The sequence below is a fragment of the Ischnura elegans genome, chromosome 11 (assembly GCF_921293095.1).
Source record: "Ischnura elegans chromosome 11, ioIscEleg1.1, whole genome shotgun sequence".
Taxonomy (NCBI): Eukaryota; Metazoa; Arthropoda; class Insecta; order Odonata; family Coenagrionidae; genus Ischnura; species Ischnura elegans.
Window position 1 is genome coordinate 53,727,403 of NC_060256.1, and position 20,222 is coordinate 53,747,624.

At 40.3% G+C, this 20,222-nt stretch overlaps 1 protein-coding gene across 1 annotated transcript in view; it reads right to left on the reverse strand.

The window, feature by feature from the left end:
- LOC124167634 overlaps positions 1-17,020 on the reverse strand; it is a 37,827-nt gene extending 20,807 nt beyond the window's left edge. The window contains exons 1-2 of the mRNA XM_046545614.1: positions 16,757-17,020; positions 6,295-6,889 (exon numbers count right to left, since the gene is read on the reverse strand). Of these exons, the coding sequence (XP_046401570.1) occupies positions 6,295-6,792 (498 nt within the window). The 5' untranslated portion in view covers positions 6,793-6,889; positions 16,757-17,020. The remainder of the gene's footprint in view (positions 1-6,294; positions 6,890-16,756) is intronic.
- Between the last annotated feature and the right edge of the window lie 3,202 nt (positions 17,021-20,222).

Here is a 20,222-nt window from a genome sequence, read left to right on the forward strand (position 1 = left end):
GAATATTACGCAATTGGATTTTCAAGTCCGCCGTTAGAATTGTTGTCGCTCTGCGCGCATTAATATTAGATTTCAAAATCACCACTCGCGGCGCTAACGGCCACATATATCCACTTTTAACGAGGAATAGGGTAGTTTCCTTCACCAAATAAAACGAAAGGCATTGACAGCAATTCGTAACCCACCATTAGCGTATCTGTAATAAACAAGTTATTTGGTTTTAGAAATCCCAGGTTAGGCGAATGTAAGTGGTCAATTTTAACCTCATTTGAAAAAGGCCAGATTGGCGCCTATGCGACGCCACTCCACGTGACGTCAAAGTGACCTAGTTGGTATACGAGTAGTCATGAGTTTTACATCTTCTGAGACTACCAATCCATGCATGAGGCACAGAGCTCAGGGATACCTCTCTTAATAATCTATATACCATAAAGCCCCTTAACTACCACTCACTCACTCACTCACTCATTCATTCATTCACTCACTCATACAAATGTTTGGGGTGAACGAGACGAGATACGACAAAAAGTCTTATGAAGACCCCTCTAAAATTGTCTGAAACCCCAGGAAAAATTATGAAAACACTAAATTTCCAATTATTTATCTGTCTATTCAATTAAAATTGAGTATGGGGATTAGTTTAAAAAATGACCACCAAAATCCAATGGCGGCGCGGCGATCATAGAAAAAAATCATCATAGTAACACCTTTGTTTATGCAAGCAAGAGAATCTAAATTGGAAAATAAAACAAAGGAATTAAAACAAAAAACTGATTAAGATAAGGTGAGAAATTTAGAAAGTAATTTTTGAAATGTCTATTTCTTTACGTTTCCTTTCCACATGAACAAAAATTTGTTTACATCAAACCGTATTTAAATTAAAAGCGGAGAAATTCAAGGTAGGAAATTACTTATCGTTTTTGGTATATTACACCGAAAGTGTGGTTGTTATTAATTTCATAGTCAAAGAGTGCACATAATTCCATTTTAATAAGATGGTTCGTGCTGTTGACTGTACTTCGTGTCTTGTTGGCGATACTCAATTGTAGTAGAAAGACTTTTAAACAAGGCTTCCATAAAATATAGGCAGGTAAAAATGATTTAATTTTCATTTTTCTGATGGCAATAACTTTTTATTTTTGTTTACGTTCTTTTTCCCGTTAATGTCCTTTTTAATGTGCAATGTTGTCCTTAAGCTGGTGCATCAAAGGCAGTGAATAATACAATATGGAGGATTAATGCAATTAAAGGTATTTCATATTCAATTATTTGTCTTGCGAAAATCACGTTTCCTTAAGTGACTAAGTTATTCAATTGTAAGCATTATCGAAATCTTGACATTCACAATGTCTTGTTCACCAAAGGCTGTCTTCTGCTACTCACCAGATTTATTGCGCATTGCGTTTTATATTCAAGCTGTATATTTGTGAGCTAAGATATTCGTGTACCCCAATATATTAAAATTTTAAATTGAGGTATTTCTGAAGTGAAATCATTCGCGATCATGATAAATAATATTTCGATAAAATTCTTCATACTGGTCCCAATTCATTCTAAGGAACTCTATCTGGCGCATTTGCACTAGATATTGATATTCAGTTCCTACGTAATTCTATTGTGTGTACCAACTCTCTCTAAGGCTTACGAAGGGAAACATCTGTCAAATCTTATTCATATATCAAGAATTTGGTAAAGGTATGTGAAAAAATATTAATAAACGTGGTTTTCATTGCAATACGTAGAGTCGTTATGTTATGATATTACGTATGAATTGGGTGTTACAGTGGAACATGGTCTCAACGTTTTTTGTATTTGAATTGAATAATTTAGAGACTCAGTCAGACTCGTAGAAATTTACTTTACTTTTTTAGCCCCTCATAAAAACGTTTCTCTTCTATAAATATTTATTTACATATTGTAGCCTACGTACCATGCGCTCGTTTTACGTGAAAGTGGAAGTATTGCTTATAAGCCAACTTGACAGAAAACGATCCTCAAGTAACAAGCGGCAAACAAAAAGTGTAAGACCTCCCACAGTGACCATAACAGGCCGCAGGCCTTTTTCGGGGAGACCTCGGGGGGCAGACCCCCCCAGCGGCAAAGCGAGTCACCTACTAAAATTGCCTATGGTCGGAAAGTTCCCTTCTTTAAATTGGGTATTAATACTCCTTATTTAAGCCAAGCATTACCTGCTAGCAGGGTACTCTGATACCTGCTAGCTGCCTGGATCGTAGCGGCGCTCATAGCCTCGTGCCAAGGTGGCCTCACACTGCGGCAGCCGGAACCAGAATGACGTCACGCGGGCTTTTCCCAGCATTCATACTTAGCCGTCGCGTTTTCCCGGGCTTGAAATTTTTCACTTTTTACTTAATCGCGAAAAATAAATTTCGTCATTTAAAAATCTAAAAGCGTGAAATACGTTGTCCAGGAGTAATAATCTCTCCATTTAGGCAGGAAAAAAATAATAGGAAACCACCCTATTACTCCGAAGTAATACCCAGTTGAACCAATAAAGCATATGAACCACGGATTTAACGCATTAAAGACGATTGTTAACTAAAAAAGACAACTTCCACAACGGTTAATGGCGAAAGTCGCACTGAACGAGATACAAATCCCATTTGACGCCGCCGAATAAAATGCGCGCGACACGGCCACATGATTAACGCTAAACCGCTTCGTTCTTAGGTCTCCTTTAATGGAGTCCCCGTGGCCAGGGATGGCAAGTGAAGCGAAACGAAATTCAAAACCTGTAAAATTTTAATAGTTTCATTCCCGGGAGCGATATGTAGTAACGAAACGAAATGGATTCTTAACCCGCGGAGCTAAACTCTGGGTCGAAACGGAATCGGAGTCAAAACTACTTCGGGTCGAAACTAAACTAAACTAAAACTATAGGACGAAACGAACCGCGGATATTGTTTCGCAACGGAGGGACCACGTGCTCCACCTTCAAAGAGTTTAGTTTCGACCCGAACAACGAGTACGAAGTGTGGTTGAATGAAGTAGAGGTTCTGCCTACCGCCATTAGATGCCGGGGGCACTCATATTTTTACCACATACAACAGAACGGTGAACGCAAACAGGCCGTTCGATTTTTAAGTTCGATTTATTAACCTCTCTAAATTCTGTCGTGAAATGGGTCGAAACTGCTCCCTCTTATCCCCCTCCACTCAACTTTTGCGATCGAAACTTAATGATAGCAGCGGAGTTCCGATTTATTTAGTTTCGTTATTAGGTTTCGTCCCGGGTCGAAACTGAACTCCTTGGTGATTTTGATTTCGTGCGGGAATAAAACTAAACCCAGCAGGGGCTTTCTCTAACTCGATAGCAAGTCTTATCGACGTTGCTGCGTCGTTAGCGTATCGAAAATCTTCACTAACGACAATTGGTTTTCTCTACGCTCGCTTAACGATATTTTCTCGATAGCACTAACGAAAAATGCCGATAGCTTATCCGGGGACTCGGGAGCCCGTCTTAAGCTTATCGACGCCCGCTATAATGTTTTTAGGTATCGGTTGCTCAGTGCGTGGCAAAGTTATAATTCTGCTACCACAAAGCGATAAAGGTATTTTTACTTGAAAAATTATAGATACACTTTTGCAAAGGAGATGGAAAGCATTAAAACGTTTTGCAGCAATCAATGATTATATAAAAGTGGCAACAGAGACATTAGTTTTTGCGGGGGAGTGAACATGCTGTTTGAAGTAGATTTAAGAAAGTTATTTACCTTGTGAAAATAATATTTACACATACCAATTATAGTGCTCCGATTATTTTCAGTCGGTGGTTTATTTAGGCTCGATTGATGGGTCTTAACTTTTTAGGTAGGGATCTAACCACATCTTGAAGAGAGAGCAAATGTAATTTAGCATCTAGTGCAGAGAAGACGACTTAGGAATGTTCAGAATACTAATTTTCGCCGGATTTTTAATTCAAAACAACCTTTTGAATAACCCCCAATGTGGCCGTAACACTGACGGATTTTTTGACGCCTTTTTTTGGCTGGCTAAAGCCACCGTTCACGAAAATAATTACGGTTTCCCTCATTTACTCTGAACTCATTAGTCGTCACTTTTAACTTTTGCAATGCTGTTAAACTAAGTCCCAACGAAAAATTTGCCTGTGTTTTGATGGGTTAATGCATACACTTATTTTAGTATCATTTTCAGCTGCTGATTGCAGTGATTTCCTATGCCTAATTGTGGCTACCAACGATTAACCTATGCTACGTTTTGCTTTTGTGTGAGTTTAATCAGTAATTCGATGCCTCAACATGGTGAGTGACTATGAAAATATTATATTACTTCCTTAAATGCGCATTTTTTTCTATGTTTACCTTATTGTGTTTATCTTCGCTTTGCGTAGAATATAATTATAAGTAACAACAACACCAACAACATTAACACTTCCGTAATCTTTACTCAAGAAATTGACACTAAAAAACGTTAAGTTTGTGACACGAGTTCACAATCACAACACTCGCGATGATTCCTTCCATGACATCCGCGTAATCTTGGTATTTTTTTTATCAACGAATTGATTTCAAACATCCCAAAATATGATGAAAGCGTCAATAAGTTTTTCTAATTGAATAACTACCACTGTGGAAGTTGTGGACTTATAGCGGAAATAAGGCAAACGATGTAAACAAGCCGTGGCTGAAGATGCACTCCGAAATTTACATCGTTACAATACTATTAATAAAAATAATTTTGTCACTACTATAACCACGAGAGTAAAATTATTATAGGCGTAGGTGAACGAGTAAGTAGCAGACAAAGTCCTCTTCAAGATAATTATACTTGAAAATTACGATACATAATGCACCAAAAGTTGCCGATATTCTTCCATCGACAACTGTTGAATCCTTGAATATACACGCTTACTTACACTAATTTCCCCCTAATTTTATTTTGTTCTTCATGGAAATATATTACGACACATTATAAAAACAGTAAATTAATCCACTACTAAAATGATACTCATCAGTTTTCTCCATCATTTATTATTCTTTTCCAAATCGACCGGTGCGTTCTTTAGCAGCTTCTTGTTTATTTGTGGTGACTATTTATCATTTATTAGTTACCATAGTTAGGCACTGCTTCTTAATGCTACCGAACGAATAAATCTAGGCATGTGATTGGTTGAAAATTCTAGCCTCACTCGCAGGCGCCGACGGTGTATTGTTTGCTATCGACGAGCCGTGGTCTTGTTTTGCAACGACGAGCTGTCGTTAAGGTGAGATACAGAAACACACTTTCGATAAGAGGGTGTCGTTGCAAGAGAGGACTTTCGTTAACAACCCGTTAACAACAAAACGTTAACGAGTTAGAGAAAGCTCCTACAGGCCTCGTATTTTCGTTTCGCTCCGGGTCGAAACGAAACATTTTCCTCTCGTTTCACGAGCCATCCCTACCCTTGGCACGAATGTTTCAAAAGATGATCCTCAAATATGCGGTCACCTACCGCGCATTTTTATGGGTTTACAGAAGTTGGCCCTCACTGTCACTGACGGCCAAAGTGACCCGAATTTCACGGGGAAATAATTGTATGTATTGAAATAATGATATGTATAATTGGGGATAATATCCAAGGGCGTACCCAACGAAGGGCAGGAGGGGCAGCTGACCCCCCCCCCCAGAAGCAAAAATCACAAAACTTTTTAATGAAAATAATACTTTTTCAAGCAAATAATTTGAAAAACTAAGAAAGAGCTGTTACTGTTTCCTTAAAATATTGATTTCATTCACCATTTCCATGCTTTAATCTTACCTACAACTTGAACAACCATGGATTGCCCCCCCCTCCTCTAGTTTTGATCCTCGGTACGCCCTTGATATTAACCGAAATGTATACACATGATGATATGGTCAATTTAATTCATTACTTTTCATTGCCATTCCTAGCATTTATAAACATTATACTGTCCAATACTGGGAAAAAATGGATCGCATTTCACTCATCACAGCGCCGAGGGGATATTTCGAACCAATGAAGATGCGACCGAAGTGGCGACAGAAATCAGCCTTCTATGGGATGGAATTAGGCCTCATCTATGCAGTCTCCTTTCCCTTGGATACAGTCCTTCGTTTTAATTCACTGACAAAGTGTTTTGAGAAAACATGGTATGGCACGCGTCTTTCTCCCTCATCCCACATCTCCAGCATCGCAGGTCCCACCACCTGCCGCGAAGATGCTCGAAACATTCCGAACTTACACGACTGGGCCAGTTGCAAAAATATTTGAAAAGGATCATAATTGTTGCACTTAAGTGAACCGAAGCATATTTACCTTCGACTCGCAACGCGGCAAGCGGTATCCTCTGGCACCAAGATCATCAAGGATGATGAATTCGCTCGATCCACCATCCCCTTTATTTGGGAACAGAAACTCGGGTATTATCCCGCGAAGATTTTCCACCCTCTTGTCGTCGATCGTCATTATACCAACAATTTTATCGACTACTGGGGAAAATACTCTGTAGAAAGCAATTTCCCTCTCGAAAGCCCGACAAGATTTGACGATGCGTGACTGAAAGCCATCTCCCGGTACTCTCTTAACGATGAAGGACCCTCGGTGTTCCTCAGTATCTCCGTCGCACTTGTAGGAAACGTCCACTCTGGTCACCAAGCTGAGGAAACTCCTCAGGTCCTCCGATTCTTCGTCCAACTTTACCTCCAACAATTGGATATCACGTAGTCTGTACGTCTTATAGAAGACGAAATTCCGGACGCCCTCAGCCAAAGCTGATTTCTCAGATTCACTAATCATCCTCGCACCTTCAGCCATAATTTTCGCAGATTCTCTTCTGTTCCCCCTCCTTGAAAGCCTTTTAGTTCAAATCATGGGATGTCCCATGTACATCGGGCAGCGCTCATTGGCAGACCTGAATATAGAAATAAAAGAGCAACTTCAATCAACCCATAAGAACATTTCAAAGATGCAAAATGGTAACGTGTTTGAAATAACGAACATCATAAAGAAACTACCCCGAAAGCCGCATTGCTAGACGTGACGGGAGGTATGAAGAAAAAACAAAAGGAAGTTTAAAAAAATTAAATATTCGTACAGACAAGTGAATTCCCCCGTATTAATCCTTAATTGTTCGCGGTAAGACGAGTTCCTATACCAATCCGTTCGGCAATATATTTCTCTTCATTTCACGTTTTTGTCGAACGTAGAACGTATTGGAAATAAAGGAGTAACACTTTGTCAGGTTCACTACTATATTAATATGGGCACGACCCGGGTTTCGTAACGTTGTTACATCTTCAGGTGACGGACTGATGTAACTACGTTACGAAACCCGTGTCGTAACCATACTAATATAACAGTGAACCTGACAAAGTTTTACTCCTTTATTTTCAATATGGAGAGGTTTCACATAGTCAGCCTGAAGTTATCAGTTATATTTCTAGAACGTGTTGTTAGGATAGTAATTTTTCTATATCCATCCATCTAAACTTCTAATGAGATTCATCAAGCAGAAGAGAAGCCCAGTTTGGAGTCCCAATAATATCAAATGTCTTTTAAGTTGCGGGGGCATCTCCATTTTTTATGGCAATATGTGATGAAAAAATCCCAAAAATATTTCCAGTTCAATCAAACGTATAATAAGGTGTCAAGGGCGTACCGAGGATCATAACTAGGGGGGGGGGGGCAAGCCATGGTCTAGGGGGAGGAAAGCCATTGTTCGAGATATGTGATTCATGTGATTATTTCCTAGAAAAAATAGTTTTATTTTAGTTACACATCTTATACTAATATGCATCGTTTTTCGTGGATTTAAACAAATTTTGTTGAATACTTTCGTTTCAATTCAGTTCTGATTTTGCTCAAAGACTTATGCGATTTTTGCTTTTAGGGGGGGAGCTGCCACGCCCCCACCCTGCCCCTCGCTGGGTACGCCCATGCAAGGTGACTTTCCAATTTCCTTCCTCTGAGGCACCCTCTGCCCCTAATAAATACGACCTTGAGACTGCTAGATAAGGGATCCACTATTCTGAATAAAAACTCTACAACTTCATCCAAGCCACAGTGCAAAATATACACACTCTTTCAATGCAGCTTGATTTGAATTTGAAAAAATACTTTTTTTCAAGGAACATCGTAATAATTTTATATTGGGAAAGAATCACATATCTCGAATATGATTATATTAATTAATTGAACATTGAATGAAAATGCGTTTATAAATCGTAATCTATTAGCTAATCCAGCCTCAGCCCTTAAAATTTTAGTAGAGCTTAAAAGTTTTCACAAAACAGGCGGTTATCGGTATAAAATGCCAATGGATACCAAGTCATGATTATTACGGACATTTCAGCAGAAATAAACAATGAATTTAACTTTATGGATTTTATAAAAGGAATTTTCAGTTTATTTGATAAAATATATGGATTTACTAAGCATACGATTTATACATTTGGTAAATTACTAATGTTGTTTTTGGAAATGAAAAGAAAAGTGTGTGAAGGAGGGCGAAATAAAATTTCACCCGCAAACATTTCGTGGTAATTCATATTTCTCGCAGTCTACATAAGTTCTCTACGACCTTTTTACTTTATTTATTTCATCTGAGAAGTATTTATCGGTATAGCAGTGTAGGCAACCAGTATGGCACCTCAGCCGTTCCCGAAGCAAATTTCTAGTTACTTGCCTGAGCGACCGTATGTTGTTAAGGATGTGATTTTCCAGGTGTTCTTGTCTCAAAGGGAATGCATACATGATCGCGCATTAGCTTCTACACATGAGGGAAAGGTGTCTAAACCACGTGATCCCCCCACTCCGGCAGAAGAAGCTCATTGGTTGTTTGTTAGAGATTTTTACGATTTGTTTTTTTTACTGCGCTGAGCAACGAGCAATTGTTTGCGATCACGAATATTGCAATCTAGGATATGATATTCGATCAATGCGGCGCGCCGTTTGTTTTAGGAGGAATCTGCAATGCTTCAGGAGGTGGTAGGGGAGATAATTTTAAGCAATTTTTGCACCTAATCATGGCGTCGCAATTCCTCAGATACTGAGCTATGGTAATGCAAACATTTTTTTTGATAAACTTTTCATCAACCATGAAAACTGTTTCACTTGGTTATCCTTTTCGACATTTTATTTAAGGGCATTTTTAACGGCATAAATAATTAAGGTTGCACGAAAGTGCGATGATAATTGTCGAAAACAATTGAGAGGGTGAGAAACCAGGGGGTAAAAGTGAAAATTTTCCAAGCATAGTTAGATAAAGTTAAATGTCAGAAGAAATACACAAAAACTTGGTTGCCACGGGATACGAGTATGTCTCTGTTCTGTGCTGACATCGAGTGGAGAATTAAATGCGCTCCTAAATATCTAATTGATCTGGATTGTTTTCTTTACCTAATTTCTGTACCTAGCACTGCATAGAAAAAAGAAATCGCTTTTACCCCTTGGCTTCTCACCCACTCAATTAATCTTTGAGTTTAATCAAACGAGGGCTTAGAGCGAATATCAACGATACATTTGCGTAATCTTATCCGTTTTGAGATTAATTGGGCCACTAATCAACCCTAATGCGGGCAACATATTTTTCTGACGTAATCGGGCAAGGTGAGTCCAATGGACTCTTTTAACTTATGCTTTTAATTTGAACTATTAAACAGTGAAAAATATTACTTTTCACATAAATTTGTAGATATTGTGCACTATATAATCATTTAACATAAAATTGATTATTTTTTGTTTAACAAAAGTTTTACATTACTTAATTATTTCAAACATAGTCAAACAGCGAGTTCAGTGGACTCTTATGAATAATTCTTTCTGTTTTCAGTACATAAAACACCAAATATTTATCGTTACATGTACATTGTGATAATTTTACATTATTTTGACAATTCAAACCAAATGCACATTAATTTTTACATTTCGTGCAAAACAGACTCACCTTGCCCGGATTTGTGGGAATTCAGGGAAAAAAATTATTATTAGTTACTTTAATTCCGAAAGAAGTTTGAATTACTCTAACTTATAGGAAATATACAATTAGATGAAGTAAAAAATTTACAACATGCTGACATTTCAATAGCATAATAAAATTATCAAGAATGTGATGCGATGAGTCCAAGAGACTCACCTTGCCCGTATTAGGGTTAATGTGTCCACTCCTTCTTCTGTGCCTCCATCTTATTTTAGGGCACCACGCATTATTCTCAATAATCAAGTCTTCAACTTTTATTGGTCCGCCCTTCGAGGTCGGTTCAAATATGACGGTCATTTTATCTCGCGCGATACCCCCCGCGGTTCGGGCTAAATCTTAAATGGACGTTGTTATCCTTTCAAGAGGCAACCCCAAACGTTCAGCACATTCTCTTGTATGAACCTTGACTCGCACTATCTATCTTGTGCATTAAATAAGCACATACATAAAATAACAAAAGACTTTTCCTTTTATATTGCAGCAAAGGTATTGTAATTTACGCTTTAAAAAATCCTTAATTTACGCCGACTTTCGTGCGATCCCTGACTCCTTTTTGAACTAAACCATTTTGGCGCTCTGTCATGTGTGGTTGCATACGCTGTAAGGATGCCTGCCGGTGGAGCGGAAGCTTGGCAACACTGTTTTCCATAAGGTCTGTATTGTCAACTAAATGCGGAACGCTCTATAGCAAGATTTTCACTCGCTGAAAATTGCCTACTTGGGCTCGCACCGGACCTACTGCAGTTTAGAGTGACACAACATGGTTCGAATTCACCGCGATAGCCTTGGATGAATCAACAGCCGAATCCACAGGCGTAGTTAAGGTCATCGATACCTCCTCAATAATAACTTGCTCTCCGGAGTCCCCTATCTTTGGCGCTTGCCCTTCTACACCAGTGGCATAACTAGGTATATGCATTTGGGGGGGATGATCTGGAGTGGCGAGCCCCCCCCCCCCCCCCCCCACGCGCAAAATCTGGGAAAATTTTTAAAAATTGACATGCCAGGAAATACATTTTACATAATTCATTTTACATCATTTTAGCTCTAAAATTTGAACTTTAAGCAGATGCAGTTATTATATGTCAAAACTAATCAATAGTTTTAAATATTTTTTTATTTCTCTGATGCTTTGGGGGGGGGATCCATACTCCTCATCCCCCCCATTGTTACGCCACTGTTCTAAACCTTCTATAGCATTTCCTTTAGCCTCATCCTGCTCACGGGTCGTAGAATGTAGCAAGGAATGGTGTTTAAATGGGCAGTGTTGACTAGATTGTTGTCCGTTTTTACTGATTGGCCACTCTGCAAACACCCTATGCAAAGGCGCTTCTCCTTCGCCACCCGAAACATTTCTTTCGGTGACAAACTGGCGAAGTTCCGGAACGAGGGCGCTACCGAGGTGTTACCATCCACACTGAAGCGGGAACACGATATGCATCCGTGCTCGTCAGTAACGCACTCGTCCTGGTCCCACACGATTTAACCCTTTTATCGTTATGGATCGCCGATGTTCTTGGGCTAGGTGAACCACCTTATGAGGGTCCACATTAAACAACCTCCAATACCCGCGCCTCCTGCTCCAAAAATGCAATATATTCTTTAACAGATCTCGACCCCCCTTTCTCCCACTTTTCTCTCAGGTCTGTACTCAACTTTTTCCGGGAACAATAGGAGAACCGCCCACTCTTCGATACGATACCCCAGCGCCCCCAATGCACCTGTGTGTTCGATCAATAACGTAGGAAGTGTCTCGGAACGCTCGACAGTTTTTAAAGTATATCGGGGCTAGCCGCGGTGATAACTTATACGGGAGTCACCCGCAATGCACAATCGTGCGAAGATCCACAGAGAAAAAAATCATCCGCCTTTACTGGGATTCGGACCCGAATCTCCCGATTTCCGGTCGAGTGCTTTAGCCAGTTAAGCTACCGAGGCATCATTCTTCCCTGTGGATATTTTTGGACACTACCGGACAAGGTGTTGCTGGACTGCTGAGCATACGATGCCACAAGCAGTCCAAATCGTGCGCACAGCGCCACAGCCGGAGAGCAGGCCCGCACATAGAACACATAGAGGTGTTCGCTCTTGACTAGAACTGAAGTCCGGTAGTGTCCAAAAATATTCACAGGGAAGAATGACGCCTCGGTATGTGAAGAATGATCGTAGGCTTTCCGGTGTATAGAATTGTGGAAGGTTACACGGGATTTCCACCGGGTCAGGTTCTCCAACTCCATCTCGGCCGACGTTTCGATGGGCGAGTTGTCCATCTTCTTCAGGGCATGTCGAGTCTTGAAAATCGTCCTCCTTATATATGGATGATACCGCCGTCATCCATATTTAAGGAGGACGATTTTCAAGACTCGACATGCCCTGAAGACGATGGACAACTCGCCCATCGAAACGTCTGCCGAGATGGAGTTGGAGAACCTGACCCGTTGGAAATCCCGTGTAACCTTCCACGACGCCTCGGTAGCTTAACTGGCTAAAGCACTCGACCGGAAATCGGGAGATCCTGGTTCGAATCCCGGTCAAGGCGGATGTTTTTTTCTCTGTGGATATTCGCACCCTCGACAGTTTGTTTAACGCCGCGAATTTCCGCCGACGTATAGCAATAATTTGTCAAAATAAATTCCATGATAGTCGTGGCATCAATTTCAGGTGTACTATTCGAGCGAGCGGCAACGCTATCATCCATTTTTCTGATAACTGAAATATACGAGGTAAAACGCTTATATTTCATCATGTAGCAGTCTGAGCCACGGCCGTTGAAGGCTTATTAAGGAAAGGTTGAAGGAAACCATAACTTTATAGAATCACACCCTCGCCCACACGGGCGCACAACAAACTAAAAAACAAGCGAGTGATGGTTTTAGCATAGGACTCCTTATTCAGCGAACCGCTCGAAAGGTTTGAAACCCAATAATGCCTCCAAATACGCATTCATCAACAATGACGGTTCGTAGTAGCGTGAGTGTAAAGAATCCCATGCCACCGCATAATTGGCAATATTAATAGGCAAAGACGACACCAACGGCAGTGCTTCCCCTTTAAGGCATGACCATAACAGGGGCGCAGCTAGGAATTAAGGCTAGGGGGGGTTTCAGGCGCAACTAATACGGGGCTCGGAGGTGTTGCATACCCGCCAGGGTAAGCGGGAAGTGCGGAGGCCCTCGGCCGGAAAAATTAAGATAAATGGTTCAAAATGGTGATTTTTACGGCCTTGTGGGGGATATTTTGTTAATCCTCACACTATTCTGTAAGCAATATTTATCCAATTAAGTTAAATTGATTTAATTAAAAAATTTCTATGAGCTCTGAGGGGGGTTTTATCCCCCCCTCGCTGCCATAAAAACCATAAATACATCAATTTCTCAACATCCGATAATTCGGTCGAATTATTAATGACCGCCACAAAGGTGTCGTGAAAACTCTGCCATGGTTTAAGATCTCCATTAAATTCTACCAAAATCAACTTGGGAAACGCAATTCTTGACATCCCAGCTCCGGTTATGGGGGTCACTGAGGCGGAACCTACTGCTTTCGACCCCGATCCTTAGGCATGAAGTGCCGTTGCCATTATCGCTCTAATAATGTTGCAGTACATAATCTCGAACTGCGCCATATTGGCCTGAAAACTAACGTATCAAAGCGATTTAACACAAGGAAAATATCACTTGACACACTGTATTTTTTTCTTTTCTTAATATACATTCACTTCAAGATGGCTTTCACACTAACCAATAATTTATTTATATCTCATCACCATAGCCACCACCACCATCAAATCAGCAAAAAGAAATCAAAATAAAAACAAACATGCTCACAGGCAAATAAAACAAACAACAAATGAACTCAAGAAAAGAAAACAAACTAAACATATACAAAAGTGATTTCAGTCATAAATACAAATACATCAAAAATCGCAGCTTGGTCAACATCTTTTTTCTTATAATGCAAGACGATTTTCGTTATTATTTCAGGATAGTTAGAACCAAGTTCATCAAATCCCTCCTTCATTGCCTTGAATCTTTCGCGTCACCCGGATCCCTTTCGATCCTAACAGCGAACTCCTAGACACGAATAATTTTTTACCAATAAAGCTCTTCTTTAACTAGTAAATCCTCAATCCGAGCATTGATATACAAACGACAAGTTTAGCACTACGATTTGCCCAACTAAACTCGATACCAACTAAGCCGCCACTTCCTGAGAATCGAGACAAAAAAATATAACGACAGCGGGTTCAATATCCATGGGTATCCCGTCCGAAGGAACAAAAAACTGAACGCGATACGACACTAATAGAGTGGACTGTATTTTGTATATGCGTCGAGAGTCCCACACTCTCCAAATCACCACTCACCTGAGAGTCGGACTCTTGTCGATGCTTTTCTAAGGGCAACGGCTCGAGACGACGACACTTTAATACTACCGTTCACGACCAACAACAGCGAAAACAATAACTTTAAACAATCACACCCTCGCTCACACGGGCGCACAACAAAGCAAGCGAGTGGCGATTATAGCATAGGACACACCCTATGGCGCGAACACTCAGTGAACATTTATTGGTGAGTAAAGTTAAAAATATTTTTATATACTGCACTTCATTTTGATATGCTCGAAATTTTTCTTCCCGGGCTCAATGATGTGTAAAATGTCCACGTCATATGATGCATATGATGAGCAAATTTTTTAACCTCTTTACCTTCCTCCTACTAATCCTGATAAATCGCTACCTTGGTTTGACAAGGTTCTAACTGACAATCAGCTGGTTTTGAGATAAACCTTGTCAAAGTTTTAAACTGCTCTATTTCTATTATTAATAGGAATTTATTTTTGATTTTTGGCACATACACTAGTGATCCACTAGATACACTAGTAATTATTATTTTAAGAAAATATGTTATTTATTTTATTTTTTTACATGTTTATATGAGTAATAAAATAAGTAAAATGCAGTTAGAACCTTGTCACACCAAATATTAGTTTTTTCTCCTTGCAGTTGGAACTTTGTCACTGTTCTAAATCTGTTATTATTTTACATAGAGGAATAAAAACCGGTGCAACACATAGAGAAACATAAACTTAGTTATCTTGAGTGAAAACACCAAATTTTGCAAAAATGTCAGTTAGAACCTTGTCAAACCAAGGTAGCGAAATGTAGCAAAGCGATTGTAAGAACTTCAATATAAATCGAAACTGTGGTTTTTCTTTCTTCCTTACATCTCAAAATAGCTTCTGGATCAGTAATTCTTTGTTTTTATCCCCGTCCCTAAGGCGTCAACTCAACAAAAACACTAATTAATGAAATTTTAAATCAACCTCAAAGAATATAAAAATAGACCAAAAATTAACTTCAGAAAATGAAACAGATTGACACTTATATAAAAACATGTATAAATGATTGATTTATTGAAAGATTATGCATCAACATTTGCACAGAAACTGAAAGTGACATTGTTATGGAAACAGGAGAAAAGTTGGAAACTCAAAATGTATAACAGATACTGTTTTGAATCGTTTTTGGTTGGTTTTTCCCGATAGGGTAGTTTCCTTCATCAAAAAAACGAAAGGCATTGATTGTGACTCGTTATCCAACGTTACTGTATTCATAATATACAAATTATTTGGTTTTAGAAATCCCGGTTTAGACGAATGTTAATGGTCATGTTTAACCTCATTTGAAAAAGCCCAGATTGGCGGCCATGCGATGCCACTCCACGTCATGTCACAGGGACCCAAATGCTGAACCAGTAATCAGGAGGATTACATCGTTTGACATCACCAATGCATGCATGTGGCACAGAGCTCAGGGAAACATCTCTTAATAATTGCTTATTTAAATTGCCTATGATCGGTAAGTTTCCTTCGATTGATAGGGTATTAATAATCCTTATTTAAGCCAAGCGCTACCTGCTAACAGCCTGCATCGTAGCGGCGCTCATAGCCTAAGCACCAAAATGGCCTCAAACGGCGGCAGCCAGAACCAGAATGACGTCATACGGGATTTTCCCAGCATTCATACTTAGCCGTCGCGTTTTCGCGCGCTTGAAAATTTTCACTTTTCATTTAATGCGAAAAATAAATGTCATCATTTAAAAATCTAAAACTTGAAATACGTTATCCTGGAGTAATAATCTTTCCATTTAGGCAAGAAAAAAATAATAGGAAACCACCCTATTAAATACTGCAATGTAATTTCGATTTTAGTTGAAAAAAACGAGCTTTTCGATTCGATTAAAATTCGATTGCTGGAAAAATCGATTTCGACAGACATTTTCCCATCACTATACGAAAATACGATACATCACTATACGATGGAGCGAAGGCCTCCTCGGTGCGATGATAATGAAGGCTGCATTTTTCCAATACGATTTTTTTGTTCGAAAAGTCGAGCTTTTCGCAGGAATAGAAGGATCAACAACTTTGCTATTTCCACATAATATTTTACTAACACCGACCATGGTTTCGTTACAGAGTAACATTATCAAGGTGAAAATTCAGGATCAACAACTTTGCTATTTCCACATAATAAAATATTTTGTGGAAATAGCTAAGTTGTTGATCCTTCTATTCCTGCGATTACGGATTTCCACCAAGTTACGCACTCTACAATTAATTAGTCTAGCTTTTCGTTTCGATTAACAATCGATTGCTAGAAAAATCGACATCGACATTTTTCCATCTTTATGCGGATTATGCGGTGGATATTAAGCTACATCTAAATTCGTGTGGCACAGCCGAACGCTTCCAAACGAGCCGCGCTTGAGAAACCAAAAATACACCGAGAACTACCTTTGGAGAAATCCGAGTGATTTCCAGTGGAGCCACCGCTTGGCCGCTTTCTCCTCGCGAGGGTTGACGGTGTAGGAAAGTAGCGCCCTCGGTTGGAACCAGTCGTGCACTGAGCAAGAAGCGAAGCGGAAGTCTTCCCTAAGTCAGTCTCCGCCGTCATATGGATTCCTCCACGAATCACAGGTTGATAGAAAAGACCTGACCGATGATTTCAAAGCGATGACGCCCTCGCTGGACATGCCACTCCCTTCGAAGATACGCCGCCGTCGCTGCGATGCCACTCCACGTCATGTCACAGGGACCCAAATGCTGAACCAGTAATCAGGAGGATTACATCGTTTGACATCACCAATGCATGCATGTGGCACAGAGCTCAGGGAAACATCTCTTAATAATTGCTTATTTAAATTGCCTATGATCGGTAAGTTTCCTTCGATTGATAGGGTATTAATAATCCTTATTTAAGCCAAGCGCTACCTGCTAACAGCCTGCATCGTAGCGGCGCTCATAGCCTAAGCACCAAAATGGCCTCAAACGGCGGCAGCCAGAACCAGAATGACGTCATACGGGATTTTCCCAGCATTCATACTTAGCCGTCGCGTTTTCGCGCGCTTGAAAATTTTCACTTTTCATTTAATGCGAAAAATAAATGTCATCATTTAAAAATCTAAAACTTGAAATACGTTATCCTGGAGTAATAATCTTTCCATTTAGGCAAGAAAAAAATAATAGGAAACCACCCTATTAAATACTGCAATGTAATTTCGATTTTAGTTGAAAAAAACGAGCTTTTCGATTCGATTAAAATTCGATTGCTGGAAAAATCGATTTCGACAGACATTTTCCCATCACTATACGAAAATACGATACATCACTATACGATGGAGCGAAGGCCTCCTCGGTGCGATGATAATGAAGGCTGCATTTTTCCAATACGATTTTTTTGTTCGAAAAGTCGAGCTTTTCGCAGGAATAGAAGGATCAACAACTTTGCTATTTCCACATAATATTTTACTAACACCGACCATGGTTTCGTTAAAGAGTAACATTATCAAGGTGAAAATTCAGGATCAACAACTTTGCTATTTCCACATAATAAAATATTTTGTGGAAATAGCTAAGTTGTTGATCCTTCTATTCCTGCGATTACGGATTTCCACCAAGTTACGCACTCTACAATTAATTAGTCTAGCTTTTCGTTTCGATTAACAATCGATTGCTAGAAAAATCGACATCGACATTTTTCCATCTTTATGCGGATTATGCGGTGGATATTAAGCTACATCTAAATTCGTGTGGCACAGCCGAACGCTTCCAAACGAGCCGCGCTTGAGAAACCAAAAATACACCGAGAACTACCTTTGGAGAAATCCGAGTGATTTCCAGTGGAGCCACCGCTTGGCCGCTTTCTCCTCGCGAGGGTTGACGGTGTAGGAAAGTAGCGCCCTCGGTTGGAACCAGTCGTGCACTGAGCAAGAAGCGAAGCGGAAGTCTTCCCTAAGTCAGTCTCCGCCGTCATATGGATTCCTCCACGAATCACAGGTTGATAGAAAAGACCTGACCGATGATTTCAAAGCGATGACGCCCTCGCTGGACATGCCACTCCCTTCGAAGATACGCCGCCGTCGCTGCGACAGAGATAGGGCACATCCGGATACTTAAAATATCTGGTGGACACAACACATCGCAGATCACCAGATGAAGTACCGTGATTACCTCTCGTGGCACGCAGCGGACGGGACCTTGATAATCGGAGTCAAGCGAGGCAAATTCCAGTCCCATGCTGATGAGAGAACTAATCCTGATAAGGGAGAGGAAAAAGATAAGTCAAACAATACTCAATAATTAATCGTGACATCGTCATGTGAATAAGTTTTACAGCACCTAGTCAACACGTCATTCAGAGAAAAGAAGTACGACGAATTTTCGAGTCAATATACCAACCATGATATCCTGCCCACAAAGCTTTGGTGAGATGTCCTCCGCAAATAAACGTTTCCAGAGTAAAGACAACAGGAAATACAGAAGAATTTCCACTCACGGATCGATATTCATTGAAAAACGCGGTGCAAATACTATCGCATACCCGTGATCCACACGCGAGCACTATTACGCAAGCATTTACGTCTGATTATGCAGGCGCATGACACGATGACATTGAGCAAGAATGTGCGAAGCTTTCATGCACAACTCGCTGCTTCTCAGCCGTTGGGATTGATGCTGCAAAACGGTGCCAATTCCACAACATACGGCTCGGAAGCGGGTTTCTGGCATGAGACACGAAAAGAACAACAGCATATAGCACACTGAGCGGCGGAAGCAGTATAAGGCAGTGGCGCAGCGAGGGGGAGTCTTGGGGGATAAACGCCCCCTCAGAGAACTTTTTAAGTTTAATCCCTTTTACCTAATTGGATTGATATTACCAATAGAACAGTGTAAGGATTAATAAAATATCCCTCAGAAAGCCGTAAAACTCACCGTTTTGAACCATTCACCTTAAAATTCCGCAATTTATTAATCTCGCACATACCGCTTATCCTGGTGAGTATTCCGTACCCCCACACACCTCGGTATTTAGTTGCACCTAAACCCCCCCAGCCTTAATTCCTAGCTGCGCCCCGGGTATAAGGGCTACCATCGAAACCAATTCAGCGCTGCATACGAGGCGGGTGGACAGACAATTATGAAAACTTGAAAGTCTGGAATGTCATTTCATGACGCACAATCATTTAATAGTGGCACTCATGGGCGTACCCAGAATCAAACCCGGGGGGTGGGGAGGAGGGAACTAGCTGAGGTCGTTCATGTTGTAGCACTGGAAGGGTTAATCAAACCAAAATTTTAAGGAAATTATGACAGCAATTTATTAGTTTTTATTATTATTTGCTAGAAAAAATAATGATTTTTATTTCAGGTCCATGTCTTATAATAACATAATTTTTCTTCAAAAGGAAAATTTGTACATAAATTTTGTTTTGAACTAAATTTATTTTTGCTTCCAGGGGGGTGCAGTTGCCCCCCTGCTCCTGACACTTCGAAATTTTCTTTTATAACTCCTTGGGCAAGCAATGCTATTTCCTATGGCCCGTGTTATGACGGCCTCCCAGGCAGGCCAAAATATTTCGACCTTTAGGCCATAGCTACCGCCCGACTTATGGTCTTTCGCTCAGAGTAGGAACGCGCTAAGCCATACGTAAGTCCCGAGGCCGTATCTATGGTAGATTTCGACTTAAGGCCCGGCCATACGATTGGTGGAATAACCCTGTAGGACGATTCACCATGACGAGGAGTCGCTGAGAAGCGGTGAACTGCTCGGCATGACCTCTCGACGTCATCGACTTGTCAGCGAAAGGGTTAAGCCCGTAGGTGTTCATCGAGAATAGCTTGAGAGGTAAGTGACGCACAGTCGGCTGAAATCAGAAAAATGTGGAAAAAAACACGAAAAGACGTTTTTCGAGGTAATAAC